Raw genomic sequence first — 22131 nt, 5'->3', positions numbered from 1 at the left:
TTTGTTGATATCTTCGGGCATGGTCAACAAAATTAAATAATCTGCCATTTTTGCCTATTGAAAATATTTGCTTTGTATATTTAATTTGAATCATTCAAAATGCGAATAGTCAAAGAACAATAAAACAGTAAAATTCAACTCAATAAAAGCTAAAATATAGCTTTGAAACGGAAACAGTAATTTTTTTCATTCTTCTTCTTGTTAATGCCTTGTCCGCATCCGAACGTTGGCTACCACCTCGTCGATTATTTGAAGATATCCGCATCGGTCTTCAGCGGCTTGGAACAGTTCTTCGGCGCTCATATCGGTCCACATGCGCATGTTTCGAAGCCAAGATAACTTTTTCCTGCCAATCCATTATTTTTCTTCTATTTTCCCCATGGTTATCAAACGGAGAAATTCGTATTTTGGACCCCGTATCATGTGTCCGAGGTACTACATATTTCTCCGCTTGATGACAGAAACAAGTTCCCTGCCTCTCCACATCATGCCGAGGACCGCTCCGTTTCATATCTTTTTGGTCCAATTTTTTTCATTACACAATCGGATTGCTCACGTCTATTGTTCGAAAATGAAAATAATTTACAACTTTTTATGACATACAAAATTGATAAATTTCAATTAATGGTGATAAGTAATCCCACCAATTAATTACAGAAAACACTAATCTGATCGAATTGATAATGAAAATGCAGTTGGCAGCTCGACGGACGAGCAGCTGACGTGTCGTGTGGCCAGCCTGGTGTGACGTCACCGGTGTTTACTGTTTTGACAGCTGAACGAGATGAAGTGGCCTCCAGCATGAGCTCGTTGGCTCTGCTCTTTCTAATCGCCGTACTGGTGTACTGCATCATCTCTCAGTAAGTACGCGTGATCTTCCGGGCCCTTCATCCACAGCATATTCACCTGTCATTTTCCTAACCTAAAAATACTACGACACCCCTACCCCAAAATATCTATGGAAATATTATCATTTGACAAATATTCTTTCGTTGTATTGTTGTATTCGCGATTTTAATTACTTTAACGGTGATGTAATCGATAACTAATTACAACTCGTGGTTTATGAGTCATTGCACAATTTTACATTCTGTTTCTGTTTAGATTTACCATTTCGAAAAGTATGTAGGCGTACTTTTTTGATAGTGGATATCTTTTTTTATATTAGTTAGAGATTATTATCAGTATATTTTGATTGTTGCGTAGTTGTAATTTGCATTGCAATTGATATGCGATTTAAATGCTACCGAAATATCCATACCTATATAAATAGTATAGTAATAACGTATAATCTTTTTTACGTTCTAAAATAGTTGTATTTTGTCTGATAAGCACACAAAATTTGCACATGTGAACTAACCCACATGCGCAATTTTTTGACACTCATCTTCATGAATCTATTTTGTACAGTACATACTAATAAACAACGGCGACAAATTAAATGGTAACTAACTTTTACGAAAATTTTGTACTATATAGATAAAAAAAAAACCTCTTATTGTTTTGAAATATTTTTTGACAAACAGACAATAGTCAAACAGTCGGTGACAAATAATATAACTTACTGATCATCTATATACTGACCAAATAAATTCAGGCCATAAACAACATCACAAGAAATACACATAACATTGCTATTATCAAAATATCATATCCCTAGTGAGGCTTAGTTCATTTAGTAAAACTTTGCTTAAATATATGTATATTTGGTTTTATACAAAAACTCATTTATTTTTTTTATACAAGGACTCGTGGGCTTAAATTTGTTTTAAAATAATCTTTTTCTTACCTACATACATACATACATATAAACTTAGTGAAATAAAAAACTGCAAGTAAATGGATAATAGCACAGAAAAAAAATTTCACTTTAAAAATTCGTTAGATAATTAATTATAAGTATTTTAAATCAATAAAAATCACAATCAATAGAAAAAAACGTTTGAATATTGATTCCAATACTTAATTTTATCATAAAAATCTCATAAACGAGAACAAACCTACAAAAATAATTGTCATATTCGAATTCAATGGGTCAAACTTAGTAACGATTGATTATTCTCCGTTCCGGTATGTTATTGCTAAGTGTAATTAATGTATTCCTAAATTACATACTTTCAGCATAAATTTCAATGATAAACTAATTGCACAATTTATGTTTGTAATACTTTAAAGACTCATACCAAGATTGCTAGCATGGCATTTCAAAAGGACTTACAAGGTGGTGTTGAAAGTCGGCCGTATAGTAATACACAAATTCATTCTAAGAGATGTGACAATTGTCAAAAGTGGCTACACTATAGTGAGTCTATTATCTACGTACAAATTCAATTGTATATTCCACTTTGATTTTTTTGACTTACAATCGCTTTTTCCGTTGTAGCACATCGAAGAGATCAGCTTACAGAGCAGTTTGATCAATTCCGAAGTCACTAAATTGCTCTCACTAGTAATACGTGACGTGAGAGTCAACAAAGATGTCGTCATTGAGAAGAAACAAACCAAATCTACCTCTGGCTTGCTCAAACCGCTACTTTCAAAACAAAATTCATTTGTCAGTAATGTTATTCCGTCGATCAGCTCCGAAGCTTCTAAAAAAGTACTAAATGATGTAAACGACGAATTAAATAATTTAACTGAAAATATGCTAGATTTTCGAGATATGAAGTTGCCTTCAAGCATTACATTGTTTGCTCAGGTATTGCAGAAGCTACTTACGTATATGATCATTTATATTTTGCGCCATTTCGACACATTTTTATTGTTATTTCAGTTTTTAGCAGTTAAAATTTATAACTTATCAGTGATGTTATTGAGAGCTGAAGAAGGAGAAGGTGCTAATGCTGGTTGGCTCTGTCACGCCACAGCATCATCCGTACGCTTAGATGGATCCGGTACTACTAGCTTTTTATTACTAACTGGAACTGTAGCTGAAGCGAGAGCTAAATTACTACGGCGAGCTCCTGATCCCAATCTCTTACAGACGTGCCTTGCAGAATTGTCTTTTGGAATCAACGTAGAAGTTACGATGCTTGTAGATCCACCGTTAAACATTGAGGTATATTCTTTATCTGGATACAATTCCTATACTGTACATATGAGCCATTATATTTTAAAGTAGCGAAAGTCCAGTTTTTAGTCCCGAAAAAACTATTCCTGTTTGACTTAATTCACAAATTGTTATCACTTCTTTTAATTCGATATGTCCAGAATCTTAGAAAAATAGTCATGTTGTTTATTAAGATGATACGCGCGGAGCACAGGTCCAACTGCGACTAACCGTTATATCTCTGCCCCTTTTCATCCCCTTCTCACAATCAATCGTAACATACTCTTTCTCAGCCATAGCCCATACTTCAGCCTTTCGTTCAATTCCAACCCTACGTATATAATGTAATGAGGAAAAGTGGACTTACGTCAATTTCAAATATAACAGCTCATATGTAAAATTTATCGTTATTATTTATTACAGAAAGTTCAATGTAGTATTACCAGTCCAACTGCCGTATTGAACGAAGGCATTTATAAGTTTATTCAAGAAAAGAAAAATAATGTTAAAATTTATAAAGTTCCTGTCCACAGACCTCATACTGAAGGAAGTGAGAATTTATTCTCGAGAATAGCTCCTATAATACCAAAAGTATTTTTCTATATTTTGACTATGTGTATTATATGCCAATTGTACAATATGTATTTATTTAATATTTCATTTGAATCGTTTTAGAATTTTAGTTTTAAAATTAACAGTAGTACTATAACTGGTGTGAGAGAGAATAGTCGTACCGATTTTTGCTCATCACTTCACAGTTTACAAGTGAGTTTTATCTTTTTTTTTTATTTATGTTTCTATATGTTACAGTGATTCCATACTAGTAATGAAAGTATGTACATATACTTTCACTGGCGATTCAGGGAATTCATATTCTTTTATTAATGTTGTCTTCTTCTACCTTCAACAAAAGTTTTTCGATATCTTCTTCAGTGTATACGGGTTTAATTACATCAGAAGGTAAATTTGATGATAGACCAACTATTACAGTTTATCCAAATACAGCTTCATATAGGGCCGTTTGATTCATGAATGGACTGTCCTATTTTTTTTATTCATACATTTGAATCCTCAGTCCTTTCTTCCAATTGTATTATTCCATTATGATCTAGAATCCAAGTTGATAGTATACTTTTAATATCCCGATTTGCGTGGCATGATTTTACCGACTGAGTTGGCGAAATACTTCTTCTAGTGAAAGTATAATTTCACTGGAAATACAGATTCACTGTAACATATTTATGTATTCACAGATTTTAATTCAATTTTTGTTCATTTTAGATAAATGCTAGATTTTCTACTAAACAACTTTCAAACTCGGAGTATAATACCGACACCTTTGAAGTTAAGCCGTATCAAACACGTTTGCCACAAGTTTATCTGGCATTTCAAATGGATCAATTGAAAGTTAACAGTAATAAAGAGAAATTGCTCTTTTTAAATAAACTAAAACTTGATGCAAAGGTATTTTGTAATTCTACGTATATCTTACATACATGTGTATAGTATTTATATGTACTATTTAAACTGGAATTTATTTTTATTTTCATTTTAGCTGGTCAATGAAGTACTTAACTTATACCTTATACTTGACATATTAAACCTATCATATGATCACAATGATGTCCATGAATGGTTTTCGACTTGTTTCCTTCCAAGAGATTTAGACTTAGTTTCAGATAATTCATATGCAAGAGAGAAAGCACGTATGTTTTTATATGATTTTTTGTTATATATAAAATACTTCAGGTTTTTAATATATTACTATAAATCTAGCCGTAGTCGTTCCGCATTGGCTTGAAAAATTTTGTGATATTTGTATAATACAAGGCTGTGCTGAATTTTGGAGCTTATCTTTGAGTGGACGACATGGTTCCCATTCAGCTACTGTCAGTTGCAAAGGTTTGAAAGTAAAATTGGACCAGCTCACAGACTTGCGTGGTATGCTTTCTCATTTATATATATTTTTTTTATTTATATTTCTATCTGATATAATAGTAATGATCCTGAAATTTTATTTAGCTATACCATACGATTCTAATTTCTCTCGTCTCATTCTGGGAATGAGACATTGGAGTACAGAGCTTTTGATCGATTCGGCGTGGCTTCAAGTGGGTCCAGGAGATGCACCCGTTAAAAAATATCATTCTTGGGGAACTGGATTCTTCATTGGCGTAGCTCTCGTTAAATGGGGGAGTCACGGAGCCTCTGGAACTAAAGTAGAAGCGATGTTGGATTGTCTCCGATTAGAAGGAAGTCCCAGTGTTGCCAAAACTTTGATTCTCGTGTCGGAATGTATCGACGATTACAGAACAAGTAGTAAACCGCAACCCGTAAAGGAATTCACAAAATCGAAAAGTAAACTTATCGTCAATGTAAATTTAACAAATGTAAACCTGTTCGCTTTGACTGATGATAATATTTGCCTGGTGTGTCGCGTTGATACAATATCGTTGGAGAAAAGTTCTTCGAAAGTTGGATTCGTCGTATCGGGGTTCAAATTATCCGATGTACCTTTGAACACTGGATTTTACATTTGCCAAAGAACTGAAGAGATGTCTTCCACATTCTGCTTCGTCAAATTAGCCAGACTTGATATTGAAACGGAAGTTTTGAGTTTTCAATTTTTGGAACTTGTCGACCTGTATTGGAGTCCGAATCTGCATTTGAAATGTTTAACTATGGTCAAAGAGTTGAAGAGATACAAACAAGAAATACAAACAGCGTTTAAACTCACTCGCACTAGCAGTATTAAAAAATCTGATTCTAGCAAACATTGGTGCGTCACTTTTAAAGGAGACACCGGTGTTCATTTACAACTTTCAGAAACACATAAACTTCTCTTTACTTTCGGTATGTTTTTCGTTAACATACATACAAATGTATATGCAAATTTTATTTAGTAAAATAATTTTGATTAATATTTATAACAGATGACATAACGTTTGCTCGTGATTCAAACGGATTCTCCATATCTTGGAACTTATGTCGTTTGACTATTGATGGTGCTGAAATATTCATTGTTGAAGGTGTAACGTTGGAACGTATTCTTCAAAGTGATTACATTCAAGAAGAGAGGCAAAATGCTGATGATTTTAAGCTTCATTGGAACAAAACATGGTATGTCAATGCGCTTATAGCTATATTATAATTTTTATAGCATCTTTAATAATGCATATTTTTTATTTCAGGGGTGTTACTATCATGTCGTTTAGAGCTATTTTCCCTCATGAGCACAACTTCGCTGAAGCCGTACAAGATGAATTTGTATCACTAACCAAATGGATAAAACTAGTGCACAATTATAAAAAGAAACCGTTCACTGCAGATAGTCCTTTGCCGAGTGATTTTTATATTAAAGTAGTTATACTTTTTTATAAATACGCTTTATAAAATCATAATTTTAAATTATAGTATGCGTAATTTTTTATATAGATTGAAGAATTGGTGTTGGAAGTGACAGATGAGCCTTTCGAAGTCAAACTGAGAGATAACTATGAACTATTAGAAGATGAATATAAAGAGAGTCTCAAAAGAAAGTCTATGCTAGATGCTAAGGTTAATACATAAACATATGTTTTATACTTTTTTACATAAACAATTTAAATTACCCGATATACTATTTTTAGGTTACTGAATTGTGCAAACCCCATCTATTTTTACCAGCTGGTAAAGTCGAAGAACTGTACGCAAACCTGGGACGATGTAATGCTCAAATATACATACAAAGATCTAAAAAGTTATCTCGAGGAACCACTGGACGTCCATTATTAACTTGCCTGTTCACGAAAGTACGTGTATTAGCTTTAGCTGATCCGACTTTACATGGAACTTTTAACTGCATTAAACATTTACAACGACTAGACCCCGATAGGTATTACTTTTATTGAGTGTTTGTTGTATTGAAACGTTTATACAGTTTACTTTCATACTATATTGTATTCAACTAGTCCTTGGCCAGAAGAAGGCTTAGAATTTACTACGCTTTGGTGCCGCTGGATTGTCGGTTCATGTAACGAATGGCGTGTCCAGTTAAGAGACTTTCCACAGCCTCTACTGTGTACTAAAATGATCCAACTTTGGGGAACTCTTATGGGTGCCGAACAGTCTCCGCCTCCGAGAGGTAATTCTTCAACTTTCATTTTGAATATAATCAATATTTTATTAATAATGAATACTTTTCCAAAGATTGGCTTGTATTGTATTGAATCGAAGTATAATATAAGTGAATCATTTGTATAATATTTTGAAGAATGAAGAAAAGCAAATTATTTTATAGATAGTATAATATGAACATTTGATGGTTCCGGTTTTGTTCGAAATCATCTCAACTTGAAATTTTTACGATACTTGAATTATAATTACAGCTCGTCGATACAATATTGTGGATCAAGGCTATCCGTGGTCTACGGTCCAAATAGAACGCAGTATGACGTCTCTCAAGTTCTATCATGATCTCAATTGTGAAATGGAACAGTTCAACTACGCTTTCGGTCCCTGCTGGGAACCAGTAGTAGCACAGTGCAATTTAAGTTAGTATATTTGAATCATAACTTAATGTATTTCATCTGAATTTATATTTTATGGTCGTATATACATACATACATAACTATTTAGGTTGGGAAAAGGTAGTACGTAGCTCGCGTGATCCTAGTATTCCTCTAGCATGGTGGGATAAAATGAGATTGATAATGCATGGAAGATTGACATTGTGCGTACGTCGTCTAGCACTACTTCTACATGCTTCGCTCGATCCATACAATACGACCGAGGAAATGGAACTAGCATGGACTGATCTCGTACTCGACTGGACTAATGGTTTATTTCTTTGTGATACATTTTATTCTTATCAAGCTTTGAATATCTTTAACCTTTCACAAATATCTTGTTTTTAGCTAAAATTATATTCAAAGGAAATTTTAATGTGTCTGTAAGAACTGCTTCTAAGTATGACGACTGTTGCTTATTACACATGCCTAATCTTCGTCTTACTACAAAAATTACATGGTTATGTTTGGCCGATCCCAACGATCATCATTCTGTAATACAATGTGCGCCTGATAAAATTCCAGAATATTCCAGTAATCAGGTATTATATTTAAGTAATATATGTACATATATAGTGGTGGGGCACACAATTTGTATACACTTTGCACCTAAAATATTCATATATATTATTTCGCTTTTCTGTGTGTTTGTGTGCGATAACGCTCGTCGTACTATAATAGTCGTTTTGATTCGACATATGTATGTATATACGTCACAGCTAAAACACTACCAACAAAACGTATGAATATAATAACAGATCAAGAAAAAAAATTATATTTACTGTTTGCTACCAATGTTTCCTCTAGGGCAATATTCTCAGAGCATTTAGCGCCATCTCCAATGAATATTAAACGACAGCCAACCAGAAATTAATTACACACACAGTGAAAGGTCTTTGTTTCATATATAATATTCAAGTTTATAAATGTTTTTAGGAACACGATTCATTCAGAGCTTTTCGATCACAAGGTTTGGATGTGTATTTATCATTTGAAACACGATCTGTTGATGATAACGATTGTCCAAAACTTTTACTCTATGGAAGTACTCTTAGGTATTGTAGCATTATTTAGTACTTATGTAATATCATACATATTTGTATAGTAAAATGAGAGTGCTAACCTTTTATATTTGTTTTTAAGATGGTTTGAAAGTTTAAAACAAATACTATCAGGTGCAACTCGTCCGACGAGAAGAGGACAAATATTCAACAACGTGCGACCAAAACGTCCGCAACTATCTCGATATTTTCGGACTGCTCGTCTATCACTCGCTTTACACTGTTTTCAGGTACTGTAAAATATAAAAATTAATATAATACACATGTAATTAAACTTGAAAAATAATAGTAATATCTGTTCAGGCAACGTATTGGATGTCATTCGCAAAACAACGAGGAATCGACATCTGCGGCCGACGAGTCACATGTGGAGCCCAACATGCTCTTATACTTACGCCGACTCGAGATGGACTCCGTCGCAGACCTCTATCATCTTGGCCGCCTCTTTATATAAATTGCGAACTCAACAATGCCGAAATTTGGTTAACATCTGCATTTCACGATGAAGTCAACAAAGAGGTTTTGTAACATTTTATTTCATATAATTGTATCCCAAACCTTTACGAGTTGCTGAAGTGTAATGTTTTTTGATTTGATAGCCGTCATTTAGTCAATCCGTCGCTAAATGTTATTGTCTCAGCGTTGGAAAGGTATCCTATGGTCGTGAGGCAGAAATGGGTGGTGGTCTTCCACCACCAGCTAACTGTCCTGTAGTTGGAGAAGCTCCACCTACGCATAGACTGGTCGTATACGATTTGAGAGGTGCATGGACTAAGACAAATAGAGACATAGCTTTTGCATTATTTGATACGTACATGAAAAACAAAGTAAGTATTAAAAAGATGTATTTATTTAAAACTATTATTATTTTTATATACATATATAAACCAAAAAGGTCCAACAAATAAACCCGAATGCGCCTTCTCGGCCAATTACAAACATTGATATACAATTTTTAGAATAATTTTAACAAAGCATCATAGAGACACCTATGGATAATTTTTATATACATTGTCAAATTTCAAGATGCAAAAAAACTCAAAATTTGCAAGACATTTATTCACAACTTTTCAACACTTTTACTACGAATCAGCGAAATTCGAGATGCTGAAAACTCGAAAATTGCGAGAAATGGGTAAAGGTTGCCAAATTGTTGGAACCGTTTCAATGAAAATCAGATAAATTTGCAAACTGATAGAAAACGATCGACCTGGAGTCACAAACCAAGGTCTGGCCAGCAGCAACCAGTGGGACTCAAACCACTATGTTTGAAAGCATATATGCTAACCACTAGTCTGCACTGCTGGTTTATATTAAACTTCCAAAGATCACAAGTTTAATGTCATCATAAATTCAATATCATTTCAAAAACGTGAACTTTTATATGAAAAAAAATTCACAAAGTAATAATTTCCAAAGTATTACTCATTTGTATCAGTTTTATTAGACAAAACTACATCCATAGGTAAATTATAGAGAGGTCTTATTGACGCCTTTCGAGAAATCAGGACCTAACTTTTGTGATTGATAAATCAAACACTTATGTATCTATAATATAATATTGTTGCGTAGAGGTGGGTGGAGGATCCAAGTAAAAGGGCAAAGTCGTTTCACAGCATTTATTGGTGACTAAGGAGATACACACACTGGCAGTACTCTGTCTAGAATGTCTTTATATCGCCTAAGTACCGCCTTATAACGGATCGTTCGCTCAGGGCATCTTCGACGTCCGGTTACTTCCCTATTGTTTAGGCATGTACCCGGATATGTATTCCCACGACACTCAGTCCCACGGTATCGGTCACTTCTGAGAAGGGACCAATAGCGGCCAATTCGGTGGCCATTGTTTAGCCTACTTGCACTTAGTCTGCAGATAATCCTCGGCACCAATTATAACGGTCACACAGTCTCTGGGATGCTACTCGGCCTAATCCGATTGCACTTACTCGGCGGTGTACGTTACAATATTTATTATCACCTTCTGAATCTTCTTCTCGATCTCTTTATTAGTAGGCTTTCTTAAGTCCTAAGTCATTACACTAGTCGTTTTTCCTTTTTGACAATCGGAAGTTCTTTGTAAGCTTTTTTTCCCCATTTGAATGTGCCCCAGTAGCTTCCTCTGTATTAATAATTTAAAATAAATCCATCCTATTACTTGTATAAATCTTACTTACAGAAAATTGGTTTTTAATTAATAGATTCATTTTTCTTTCTTTTACAGCAATTAAAGAAGAATCTATCAACAGAAGCTTTAAAAATATTCCGTTCCGAAGATTTAGATGCCAATGTTCAAAACGGTAGGCGACCTGAACCTGCTACTCCAGCAACACCACCGACCACTGCTTCCGTCCAAGTTAGTACTTAAAATATTATTTCAATACAAATAATACCGAATCTATGTTATACATACAATCCTTTACTATAGGCAAGCGGAGGACAAACTCAAGCGCTCCTCGCCCAGCTCGTAGCAGAAGCCGATCATAAAGCAGTTGTATTTTCAGACGACCTTTCAGAAGGTGTCACTCAACCATTACCTCACGCAGCAGCTAGCGCTCTTGACGATACCTCACATTGCAGCTGGCTTAGTTAGTATATTCTAAAATCTAAATTTCTTAGAATTACTATCAAACTTATATTCTACCTATACAGTTGTAATCATTTTTCTTACAGTTGTCTTAGTCAATCCTCAAGTGGTATTACGCGGATGTGAAACAAAAGGTTACGTTGTATTGTGCGCAGCGCGTGCCGAAGTCCGACAAAGACTCAAAAGATCGTGTTCAACTTGGGCTGGTTCCTTACAAAGTATGCAATATTACGCTACGGTGAGCGCCAGAGACAACGATCCTTTGCATGGTAAATTTTATATTGGAATTATCCCATCAACGTTCTAAAGCATCAGAGATAACTGTATTTTCGTATTGTAGAAAATATACAATGGGTCTGTGTAGAAGAAATAGAAGAAAAAGGTGCTCGAGCTATTTCGGCCCTTCCGGATGTTCCGAGTCTTGTGGGCAGCGGACATTCAGCCGGAGGAGTTTTGGGAATCACAGTTGGTCCTAGTGACGATCAAGCGCATACTCCACAAGTAATGATATTTTTTTTTTTGTATTTTAGCTATTTAAATAATAAAAATGGATGTGAAAGTCAAATTTTTAATATTATAATGCATTAGGCTAAGTATAATAAGTCAAATAACAAGGAAGAGTTGAGAGAGGGTATCGATGCCCCATCTTTGGGGGCGCCGCAAAGGGAAATTATATTTTTATTTATGTTTGCCACAAAATATCATACATATTTTGTAGTAACTTAGGTTCACTTCGAAAAGTACAATGTGAGCGGGTGACGAATTCGTCAACTAAAAATGCAGTCTTTCTAGGCTTTGAATTGAAAGCAATAATGTGGCGCTAGATTTAAACCCGTATGCTTAAGTTGCATTTTAGTCAGTAAGTCAGCAAATATGACAAAAGTAGGACCGGTGGGAGAAAAAAGGGTGCTTGCCCCGTGTGACATTTACCCTCGCTGTGCCACTGTATATGTTTAATATAATATGTTTGATATAATGAGAAGAAACGAAAGGCTAAATATCGTGTTGACGGTAGTTGACATCATGGATAAATGACAAAATAGGAAATAAACTGTGTATTGAAATCAGGGCTGTGGAGTCGGAGTCGTGGAGTCGTGGTGTTTTGGTCGGAGTTGGAGTCGTGAAAAATGAGTGACTCTGACCATTTTTTCTCCGAACTTGAAGTCTTGCTTCGTCATCCTTATTTTTTATTTATTTATTTTATTGTCACAAATCAATACACACTCGCCATTACAGATTTGCTCCAATGCGACGGGTGTACGTTAATGAAATACATAAACAATCAGAAATCAGAAATACAGTAATACATACATATACAATCAGAATATATAGAATATAACAATTAATCAGAAATAATAATCATAGTGACATCTATGGATTTCAGATTACTGTGTATAATTAATACAAATTATACACAGGCAGATTTTTGTGACAACAGGATTAGATTTAATACCAATTTTCAGGAACCGTTTCAGCAATGATCAGATAAAATTGGCAAACTCTGATAGAGAAACGATCGATTTGGAGTCACAAAACCCCCAAATCTAACCAGCAGTGGCGAGGACACGAACCTATGACCTCAGTGATGCTAAATATATACGCTATCACTAAGCCAAACTGCTGGCTAATATATAATATTATATCGTGACAAAAGTATTGCAAGCAGAAGAATTGACTCCTGGTGAATTTTACAAGGAGTGGAAGAGCATTATTTTTTGTTTGTCTAAAATTCAGAATAATACTATTGCTGATGTAATAAAAAACGCCATGTTATGCAGAGAAAAACATTTACTGGATAATGATATTCTATTGGCTGGGATCTATGTTGACGGAAGAACAAATAAATAGAACTAAGAATGCTCTGTTTGAATTAACGATTCGTATGAAAGGTCTTTGAGTGGGAAACGAGACGACATCAGGCAACTTTGATCAATCAATACTTGAATTATCATCATCTTCATCCGACACCACTGAATCTGAAGACGATTTTGAAAAATATCTCAATGAATAAGAAGAAATAAAACGTCCTCGTTTGAGTCCCAATATAGCAGACGAAGGAGACTCTATTTCAAAATTGCCGAGCTTATAATTTAAATGTTAAACAACCTGATAAAATTTTTACATTTTTGAGTCGGAGTAAATATCGGAATCGGAGTCGTGATTTTTTTTAACGACTCCACAGCCCTGATTGAAATATAATGGTGTGTTCAGGCATCCAAATTATAGGCCAAAGTCAGTTCGCAGCATTTATTCTACGACTCAAGAGGTCCACATGAAACCGCCGCTCGCTAAAGAGTATTCAGTCCACCGTGTGTCCCTCTTTTTAAAGGCAGGTAGCCAAGTGTTCGAACACGCAGTAGTCCGAACAGCCTCGGCATTCCCCATAAACGTTATTTCCCACAATTTCGGAATACCTTTCAAACGTTATTGATCCGGAACTCCTACATTACAATGATAAAATAACAAAATTTCAGCTGCAACGTATAGTATCAAGATGTACATGCGAATTTTACTACGTCGGATTCGAAGAATCCAGTGGACCTGGTGAAGCAAGTGGAGGAAACGCATGGGGAGAGCCTGATACAACTTGTGATTCTTTCACTCTAATGCATCATGACTTGGATGTTTGCACAAATTCTCTTCAGGTTGCTTAAGCTAATTTTCCCTATAATGCATTTCTTCGGATAATCTTGTATTAAATGTAATTAATTATTACAGTACGCTATGCTATTGGACGTTGTTAATAATTTGGTTCTGTATGTGGAACCGCAACGTAAGAAAGCTTTGGAAAGATTGACGCGGATGCGTTTTCAAATGCAACTGCACCGAGTTCCAGATCCTAAATTACCCATACAACACCTGCAAAACCAAGTAATTCACGAATAGTTATGTATGTACATACAAATATTGATCTGTATTTTTACAATGTATCTTTTTTATTAATAAAGGTTAGGGGATTGGTAGCCCGTTTGAGACATTTAGAAAGGGAGACTTATCTAGTGCAAAAAACACAAGCTGAAGGGATAGCCGGAGTGCATCTCGAACAAGATTTGCAAGATCTGCAAAAGCAAGTTATGGAATGTAAAGAGCAACTCACTCGGGATGGCGAGGTAATACTTTCACTATAGTCTTTTGTTTCCTTTGATTATTATATAATGACTTAACAATTGTATTCGCAAGGAATTGCACGCTATGGTCGCTTGCTATCAAGAGTCAAGCTACAAAGCACCAGCGACGCAGTCCCATCAAGCTGTGCCGGTGAAAGCCAACGAAATATACTTCAAGCACGCTCAGTGGCGTCTTACTGATGCCGATGGGCAGTTGGGAATTGCCGATCTTGTATTATCGAATTTCCAGTACGTAAAATCGAAGCTCGGTAATGTGTATACCTAATTGTAGTTTTATATTGCTTATTTTGTATTTGATTTTTGTTAGGTATACTAAAAATACTAAGAGTGATGATTCTGTTGAACATTTACTCGAGCTGGGATATGTGAGAATGACAAATCTGCTGCCGAATGAATCATACACTGAAGTTCTTGTGCCAACGGAAGTGCGTAGTCATATGCCGGTTGCTCGGCAACGAGTTTTGAGGGTTTTTTGCCGTGAACGTCCACCAGTCGGAGGAATATCTGTTAAAGAACACTTTGAAATCAATGTCGTCCCTATCACTATTGGTATTTTACATATATTATAAGATTTGACTAAAATTAAGTTTTAAATATGTATGATCAAATCACTGATTTTTTTTTTTTGTTTTAGGTTTGACCAAAAAATTCTTCAACACAATGTTGAAATTTTGTTTTCCGGAACGAGATCCGGAAACTATTGAGGAAAGTAATATAGATTACGACGATGCTGCCGGCTCCACTGGTAGTTTGAAGCATGAAAAAGGATCCAGTAAAAAGATTAAAAATAAAAAACTCGGCAAAGATACAAACTTCTATGTCAAAATTGAAGACGATGTTGAAAAGATGAAGGTATGTTTTTATTGGGTCTACCTCACGACACCGAAAGTCAAAAGATCGAAAAAGCAAATATCGGAAGGCAAAGATTGAAAATCGAAAGATCTTAAGTCGAAAGATTTAAAAAAAGGGTGCATGGTAAACGGTACTATGTATATATAATATATATATCAGTGGGTTCGGTGATTACTAGTCAAATGTGAACCGGTCACAGGACAACCGGTCGCTCTAGATCGGTCACACGTGATCACCCGTCACACTAAAACTGGTCACGAGAAAACTGGTTAACCGATTTTAGGGTGTGACCAGTTTTCTCGTGACCGGTTTGAGGTTGTGACCAGTTTTAGTGTGACGGGTGATCACGTGTGACCAATCTAGAGTGACCGGTTGTCCTGTGACTGGTTCACATATGACTAGTAGTCTGTTTACCATATCAGTGGCATGCAGTGAAATTATCTCTCTTTTTGTCATACAGCCTTGTTTAAAGTGCGCGCGCAGGATACGAGAGGAAAAGCCTGTTCCTGTTGTATCCTGCTCGCGCAAATTAAATGAGGATGTACGACAGGGGGAGAGAGTTTTACCGCACGCCACTGATATATATACTAACCGTTTTTCATATGTATGCATGGTAAACGAACATTTTCGATTTTTTGACTATCGGTGCGGTGACCCGTCACCCGTTTTTATTATAAGGAATCACATATAATGTATTTCAATTGCAATGAATATCTTAACTGTAGGAAAGAGCCGAAAAGAATAAGCTCTTTATATACATCAAGATACCAGAATTACCCGTACGCGTCAGCTACAAAGGAAACAAGGAGAAGAATTTGGAAGACTTGCGAGACATTTCAATTGTCATCCCGACGTTAGAATACCATAACGTGACATGGACTTGGCTCGATCTGTTACTCGCTATGAAGTCGGATAGCAAAAAGGTTATATTGTCTCAAGCGATCAGGCAAAAGTTGCAATTACTCAGGAATAAAGGCGGTAGCGGCGGGAACGCTTCGCCCCCGGAAGAAGATAAAGCTCGTATGCTTTTGGGTGATAGACGGGCAGTACGTATCAACCTTACTGTGTATTCATGTTATTCTTAGATATTTTTATATTTTCATTGGTAATTTTGTTTCAGGGTGAAAGTAAACCGCAAAAAAAGGGCGGACCAGCTTTCAGGTTTCCCAAATGAGTGATTTTTTAATATATATATACATATATATATATATATATATATATATATATATATATATATATATATATATATATATATATATATATGCTTGCACAATGCAAAAATAGTATATCGTGCAAATAAAATTATTATACGTTATATAATGGATTCTCAACGAGGGATAATGCTGGTCAAGTGCTTTAGCAAACTTATTAAACTAAGACGCATTTTTTTAGACATTAATAGGTATACTCATTTCCACTGATATTTAAAATAATATTGTAGCATTTAAGCCTGCAAATATTTCAGTATTATTTATTCTCAGTACATAAATACTTTTTTTTTTTTAATCAATTTTGTGTTCACTATGTATTTATGTAATTGTACTGCTTTCTCTTGCTTCATCTGTATTATAATTATTTATGAAATATTATTTATTCTAGTATAATTTCAAGCATTTTTTATATTTATTTAAACATATTAAACATGTTATTTTTTTATTCATATTTTATTTATTGTTACAAACGTGTCAAAACATTTTTATTTGTTGTATTGTATTTTATGCACCTGTCGATATTATTCTATCGAATCTTTTCACACCTACCCAAAATATAAAATTGAATATTTTTGTACCCACTGTTAACATATGTACTACAAATTTATTCGACAAATAAAAAGAAAATAACATTTAACGTGTTTTATTTAATTTTCAATACAGTGAATAAAGATTCTAATGACTAAATATTTATTTATACTGGCGAAATGATTATCCATATCTCCATTTTTTAGTTGCTTGATATCCTTCATATTTCTTTTTATACGTCAATCCAGTTACCAAAGTAGAACTATTGGGGTATGCTGACACTCCATTAAACTTAGTATCCTTATCTAAAAGTGAAAAAAAATAATAATAAGATAAACATTTCAAAATTAAGATTGTATAAAGTTGCATATTATATGTATATTTATTACCGGGATGAAATCTTAGATATTCATATTGAATGTGTAAATTTTTAGGTAAATCCATTGTTTTAAATGCTTCAAAAGGAGTTGTTGTATCTACAGGAATATGATAAAAATCGTGGATGTCGCCTAAAATACCATTTTAATAAACCTTATAATAAATATTGAAAAATTCAATTATGAGATAACCAAAAATATGATAATAAACAAAAGTACTCGCCTACAGTTTCGATTGAATTGAGAACTGAGTTAGGAATAGAATGTTGAAAAGCATTAAAACACGCATTCAACATTGAAAATCTTACAGCAGGATCATCAATTACATGATCGTAGTCATAAGTAATTCCGAGATCTTTGCAGACTTTTTCCACTATATCGGCTGCATCCGATGGTGGATTATAAGGCTTGTGAGGTCTTAGAAATCTTTTAAAAATAATATCACAGTTTAGTTCAATTAACAAAATATATCAATTATACATATCAGTAGCGTCCCACTCATAGATGCCGTGAATTCAGCGCATAAACAGTGTCTATGGACGGCACGCCATTGATATATATACATATAGTTCATGGCAATTGTTAAAATACCCTCGAGATGCCAATGAATCTTCTTGAGGTTTGAACTTTATATCTGGAGCCAACGGTATCTTCTTCCTTCTCAACTTTAAGAATCTGACACTGAACTGCAAACACATTGAAATATTGAAATATTAAAAATAAGCATAAAATTAGATGCACGTCAAGTGAAAGAAAACTTTCGAACTAAAAAACACTGTCGAGTTTGGTATGGATTTATAATTTATAAATAATTCTATCGAAAAATATAACCTCAAAGCACTGGTGATTTTTTTCCAATATAATTGACGATTTTTATTAATCACTGACATGGAAGTTAAATTTTAATGAAAGACAAGTTTACATATATAAAAACTTACATTCGGAATAAATGGGGTACGAAATACTGAAAAACTCTTCAAAACACCAGACATCGTGACAGAACGGCTACAGTTGACGGAATCAGCATTTGCAGCCAATCTCTTAACAAGACGCTGGCTTGAATTTGAAGGAAAAAACTATAAATTTATTTTTTATTACTTCTTATCTTACAAAATATTAATCGTAGAACATACTAATAATATGTTAATGAATACAAGCAGAACCCCTTTAATTAAAATAAATAAAAAAATGGAAATCACCAACCAGGCGCACACACAAGGGACCCTCCCTTTATAAAACGGTGTGAATCAGTCACAGGACAACCGGTCGCTCTAGATCGGTCACACGTGATCACCCGTCACACTAAAATTGGTCGAATTTTTGGGTGTGACCAGTTTTTTCGTGACCAATTTTCGGGTGTGACCAGTTTTAGTGTGACCGATCTAGAGCGACCGGTATTATTGATTTTGCTATTCTTTCGAAAAAAATTTACGTCTGCAACGCTTAGTACGGTTTTATCAAAATATGTGCTATACTCATTCACGATCACGAAGAATTCATTCTCGATCGTGTGATATATCTTCTATAATTCTCATAATTATGCTATTTTTTAAATTTATTTAGAGGCTGGCGCCCCATAGCTCACCCTCACACTGTGGTACATACTTACATACCTAGTAAATATAAATTTTTAAATCGGTACATTCATGTAGAAAAAACCATTCGTCTGATTAAAAATCAGTTAAAATCATGATGTCCAATTTTCTCAAGACTGTGTAGATAAAATAAAAGCTACAATCGCACTTTAAAAAGTTGTTATTGCCACTTTGATCTTGCATTAAGCTTATTCCATTTATTTGGAAGGGATGTAATAAAACAGTCGTGCAATTACGGTTAACGGGTTACATCCCAAATGTGAATCGCTACCAGGATAGCCGCCGCTACGAAAATCGCTCACGCGGATCTCCTGTCGCACAGGAAAATTCATTATATAGATTCTAACCCATATAAGTATCAATTTTTATTATGCATACATCGTTTTTTTACATATACACCAGGAAGGACTTACGCCACAGCCACATTGCGCCTTCCTGGCCAATTACAAACATCGCAGCATTTTATTTATTTTTATTATACAAGTCGCTGAATTACGAGACACTGAAAAACTCGCAAATTAACGAGACACTATGAATTGTACATAAATTTTATTGTACATTAATCAATCTCAAATAGTGGTGACATAGTAGGTAGGAAGGATATTTAGCCAAATTTTACCGGGAACCGTTTCAACAATGAAATCAGAGAAAATTGGCAAACTCTGACGGGAAACGATCGATTTGGAGTCACAAATAACCAGATCTGACCAGCAGCACTACAGATATATACTCAGAAAAATTCTTTTCAATCGGGGTCAGCTCATGGAATCGAACCCAGCGCTTCTCGACGCTAAGCAGAAGCTTAACGACCGAGCTATGCTGCTGGCATCTGTTGGGCCATACATATGTACATATGTATTTTTGTCTAAGATTTCTTTTAATATTGATATTTTTATTTTAATAACAGCTTTATGAAACAAAAAACATAACTTTTATGAAACAAAACTTTTAACAGCTAATATTAAATGGTAATACTTAGTAAAAACATTTAAAAAATAAATTCCATCGGTCTTCCAAATGTCTCTTCAGAGCTCATGACTCATTGCTGCACACATATGTACAAAAATGCAGACCGGGTGATTGAAAACTAGTTCACAAAATTTTCAATAATACACAAGTTAAAAGAACCTGAGTGGTTTATTGACAAGGATTGCAGATCGAATGCGATGAAACATACACAATACACGTGTGTGCAATTTGTTCCAAAATGATCAACAAAATAAGTATTTCTGTTGTGCTTATTGTATAACTCCAATTTGTGACAGCTTAATTTAATACATAAGTTTGTTTGAGAGGAATACAAAAATTTCACCTTCAAATTCAGTGTATTTAAAAGATTTCAGAGAGTAAGATATATTTTTACATGTTCATGATCTGCCCTATGCTTGAAAAATTAGTTATACCGCAAAATGAATTCAAACATGACACCATTTTAGAGTTTTACATCATTGTGAGCAATAATATTATGTGTAATAAGATTACATTTCTGATCAAATGATTTAGAACGAATATTGCGTTTGTAAGGTTTTTCTCTCGTGTGAGTTGTCAAATGTCTCGACAAATAAAATGGGCGGACAAATGCCTTTTGACAAATATGGCATTTGTAGGGTTTTGGCTTGGTGTGAGAACTTATATGTCTCACTAAGTCAGACTTATCACAAAATACCTTTGAACAAATATCACATACATATAGTGTGAGAGTTCGTTCGGTGGCATTTCATCACTTCATGATGTTTCAATTTAAAATGTCTCACCATATAAGAATGGCGAATAAATGACTTTTGACAAATATTGCATTTATGGAGTCTTAGCACGGCGTGAGCTTGTAAATGTTTCACAAGGACATCCTTATTATAATATAACTTTGTACAAATATTACATATATACGGGTTTTCGCCAGTGTGAGAGTTCATATGTATCGAAAGGCAATATTTTCCGGCATATGATTTGAAACAAATGTTGCATTTAAATGGTTTGATTCCCACGTGCATTGTCATATGTCTCGTGAGATTATATGAGACTTTAAATAATTTTAAGCAAATGTCACATTGGTGCGGTTTTTCTTCAGTTTCATTATTGGATGGTACGCTTTGTGCTATGAGTGGTCGCGATTGAGGCTTTTCGGTGAACGTACTGCAATAGTCATAATCAAATTTAGTAGTATAGTATTTTATATTGGATGAACGATCATGTCTGTAAAATAGAATAATGACCCTTATATATAAATAATATACGTAAGTACGAAAAATTTTCAAAACATAACACACTACCAGAGAATCGTCGCTGGAATCTTGATTTTCTTCAGAAACACTATTTTCAGAGGCATTCGATTCCCATTTACTAATCTCATCGCTTACAGAGGTATTACTGCTGTTCATTGGAGAATTAATATCGTCATCTAGAATAACTTCTTCTATTTTCAAAAGGTTTTTTTATATTCAAGCATTCAGTTAAATTCAGCATCTGCGTTTCGTGACTCTGTATACATGTTTCTGAAGCCATTTAATAATTCTAAATTATTTTCACACGAACGGCATATATTATTTTTTATTACCTAAAAAATAAATAATGACTACTTGTCGTATACGCTGAGTTCAACCTACGCGAAACCGTCCTGTTATACTTTGATCGGCTCCGAATAATTCATTTAAATATTGATGAACCTAATATAAACCCTGTAACATGCTCATTCTGAAGCCAGCATATGCGTTAAAAAGTCGATCGCGTACGTTCATCCTGGAATACGTAAGTAACCGACAAGCAGCCGACAGCAGGTCAAAATACGTCCAACCAGTGGATGGGGACCCTCGTGTTCGGAGACGCAAGTCTCCACTGAAACAGAACGGATACAAAGTCTACACTCCATAGTCTTATGGGGATCGAGTGCTTGGATGTCAAAATCAGAAGTATTTCGGTAGCGAGAATCCAGCAGAAACTTGTCGTGGCCCCACGACAAGGCTATGGCCACAAAATAACTGAAATTCAATTGTCAAATACATAGTTCGCCCCAAATTCTGGCCTAAATCAAGCGTAATTAAAGCCATGCCGCTTGAGTTTATTCCGGGTTTTTTGGAAAAATTTGGAAATTTGGAGCTAACGGTGCAGTCAACGGGGATAAAATATTTTTAACATAAATAAAAAAAATAAATACAAAAAAAAGAGATCAAAAACATAGAGGAAAATTACAGTTACTTGCGAT

At 34.6% G+C, this 22131-nt stretch overlaps 2 protein-coding genes across 2 annotated transcripts; one reads left to right on the top strand and one right to left on the bottom strand.

The window, feature by feature from the left end:
- The first annotated feature begins 697 nt into the window (after window positions 1–697).
- On the top strand, window positions 698–22066 carry hob (bridge-like lipid transfer protein family member hobbit). Its single transcript, XM_077434181.1, has 35 exons — window positions 698–860; window positions 2176–2302; window positions 2384–2698; window positions 2774–3058; window positions 3473–3640; window positions 3725–3814; window positions 4331–4513; window positions 4605–4755; window positions 4826–4990; window positions 5072–5902; window positions 5983–6169; window positions 6241–6409; window positions 6485–6607; window positions 6679–6923; window positions 7000–7172; window positions 7417–7581; window positions 7667–7867; window positions 7945–8138; window positions 8533–8651; window positions 8740–8887; window positions 8961–9176; window positions 9257–9484; window positions 10879–11010; window positions 11083–11242; window positions 11328–11510; window positions 11582–11742; window positions 13716–13886; window positions 13960–14112; window positions 14190–14351; window positions 14422–14597; window positions 14677–14918; window positions 15004–15221; window positions 15947–16267; window positions 16342–16369; window positions 22011–22066. The coding sequence occupies exons 1-35, from the start codon at window positions 802–804 to the stop codon at window positions 22064–22066; spliced, it is 6705 nt and encodes a 2234-aa protein (XP_077290307.1). The 5' UTR covers window positions 698–801.
- mRpL50 (mitochondrial ribosomal protein L50) lies at window positions 16736–19137 on the bottom strand. Its single transcript, XM_077435448.1, has 5 exons — window positions 18276–19137; window positions 17929–18023; window positions 17561–17763; window positions 17350–17469; window positions 16736–17265 (listed from the first exon to the last, which is right to left on the bottom strand). Exons 1-5 carry the CDS (start codon window positions 18327–18329, stop codon window positions 17144–17146), a joined length of 594 nt encoding a protein of 197 aa, XP_077291574.1. The 5' UTR covers window positions 18330–19137; the 3' UTR covers window positions 16736–17143.
- Window positions 22067–22131: the final 65 nt, after the last annotated feature.

This window comes from Arctopsyche grandis, chromosome 7 (assembly GCF_051622035.1).
Source record: "Arctopsyche grandis isolate Sample6627 chromosome 7, ASM5162203v2, whole genome shotgun sequence".
Classification (NCBI taxonomy): domain Eukaryota; kingdom Metazoa; phylum Arthropoda; class Insecta; order Trichoptera; family Hydropsychidae; genus Arctopsyche; species Arctopsyche grandis.
This window is presented reverse-complemented; position numbering and strand designations above follow the sequence as displayed.

Excerpts from the sequence above, each read along its gene's own strand:
- hob (XM_077434181.1), top strand. The coding sequence starts at position 802 with ATGAGCTCGTTGGCTCTGCTCTTTCTAATCGCCGTACTGGTGTACTGC. Across the intron at positions 4,514-4,604 it reads AACTAAAACTTGATGCAAAG|CTGGTCAATGAAGTACTTAA; the intron begins GTATTTTGTAAT and ends TTTTCATTTTAG. Across the intron at positions 14,598-14,676 it reads CTTGTATTATCGAATTTCCA|GTATACTAAAAATACTAAGA; the intron begins GTACGTAAAATC and ends GATTTTTGTTAG.
- mRpL50 (XM_077435448.1), bottom strand. The coding sequence starts at position 18,329 with ATGTCTGGTGTTTTGAAGAGTTTTTCAGTATTTCGTACCCCATTTATT. Across the intron at positions 17,764-17,928 it reads GATTCATTGGCATCTCGAGG|ATTTCTAAGACCTCACAAGC; the intron begins GTATTTTAACAA and ends TATTTTTAAAAG. Across the intron at positions 17,266-17,349 it reads ATATCTAAGATTTCATCCCG|ATAAGGATACTAAGTTTAAT; the intron begins GTAATAAATATA and ends TTTCACTTTTAG.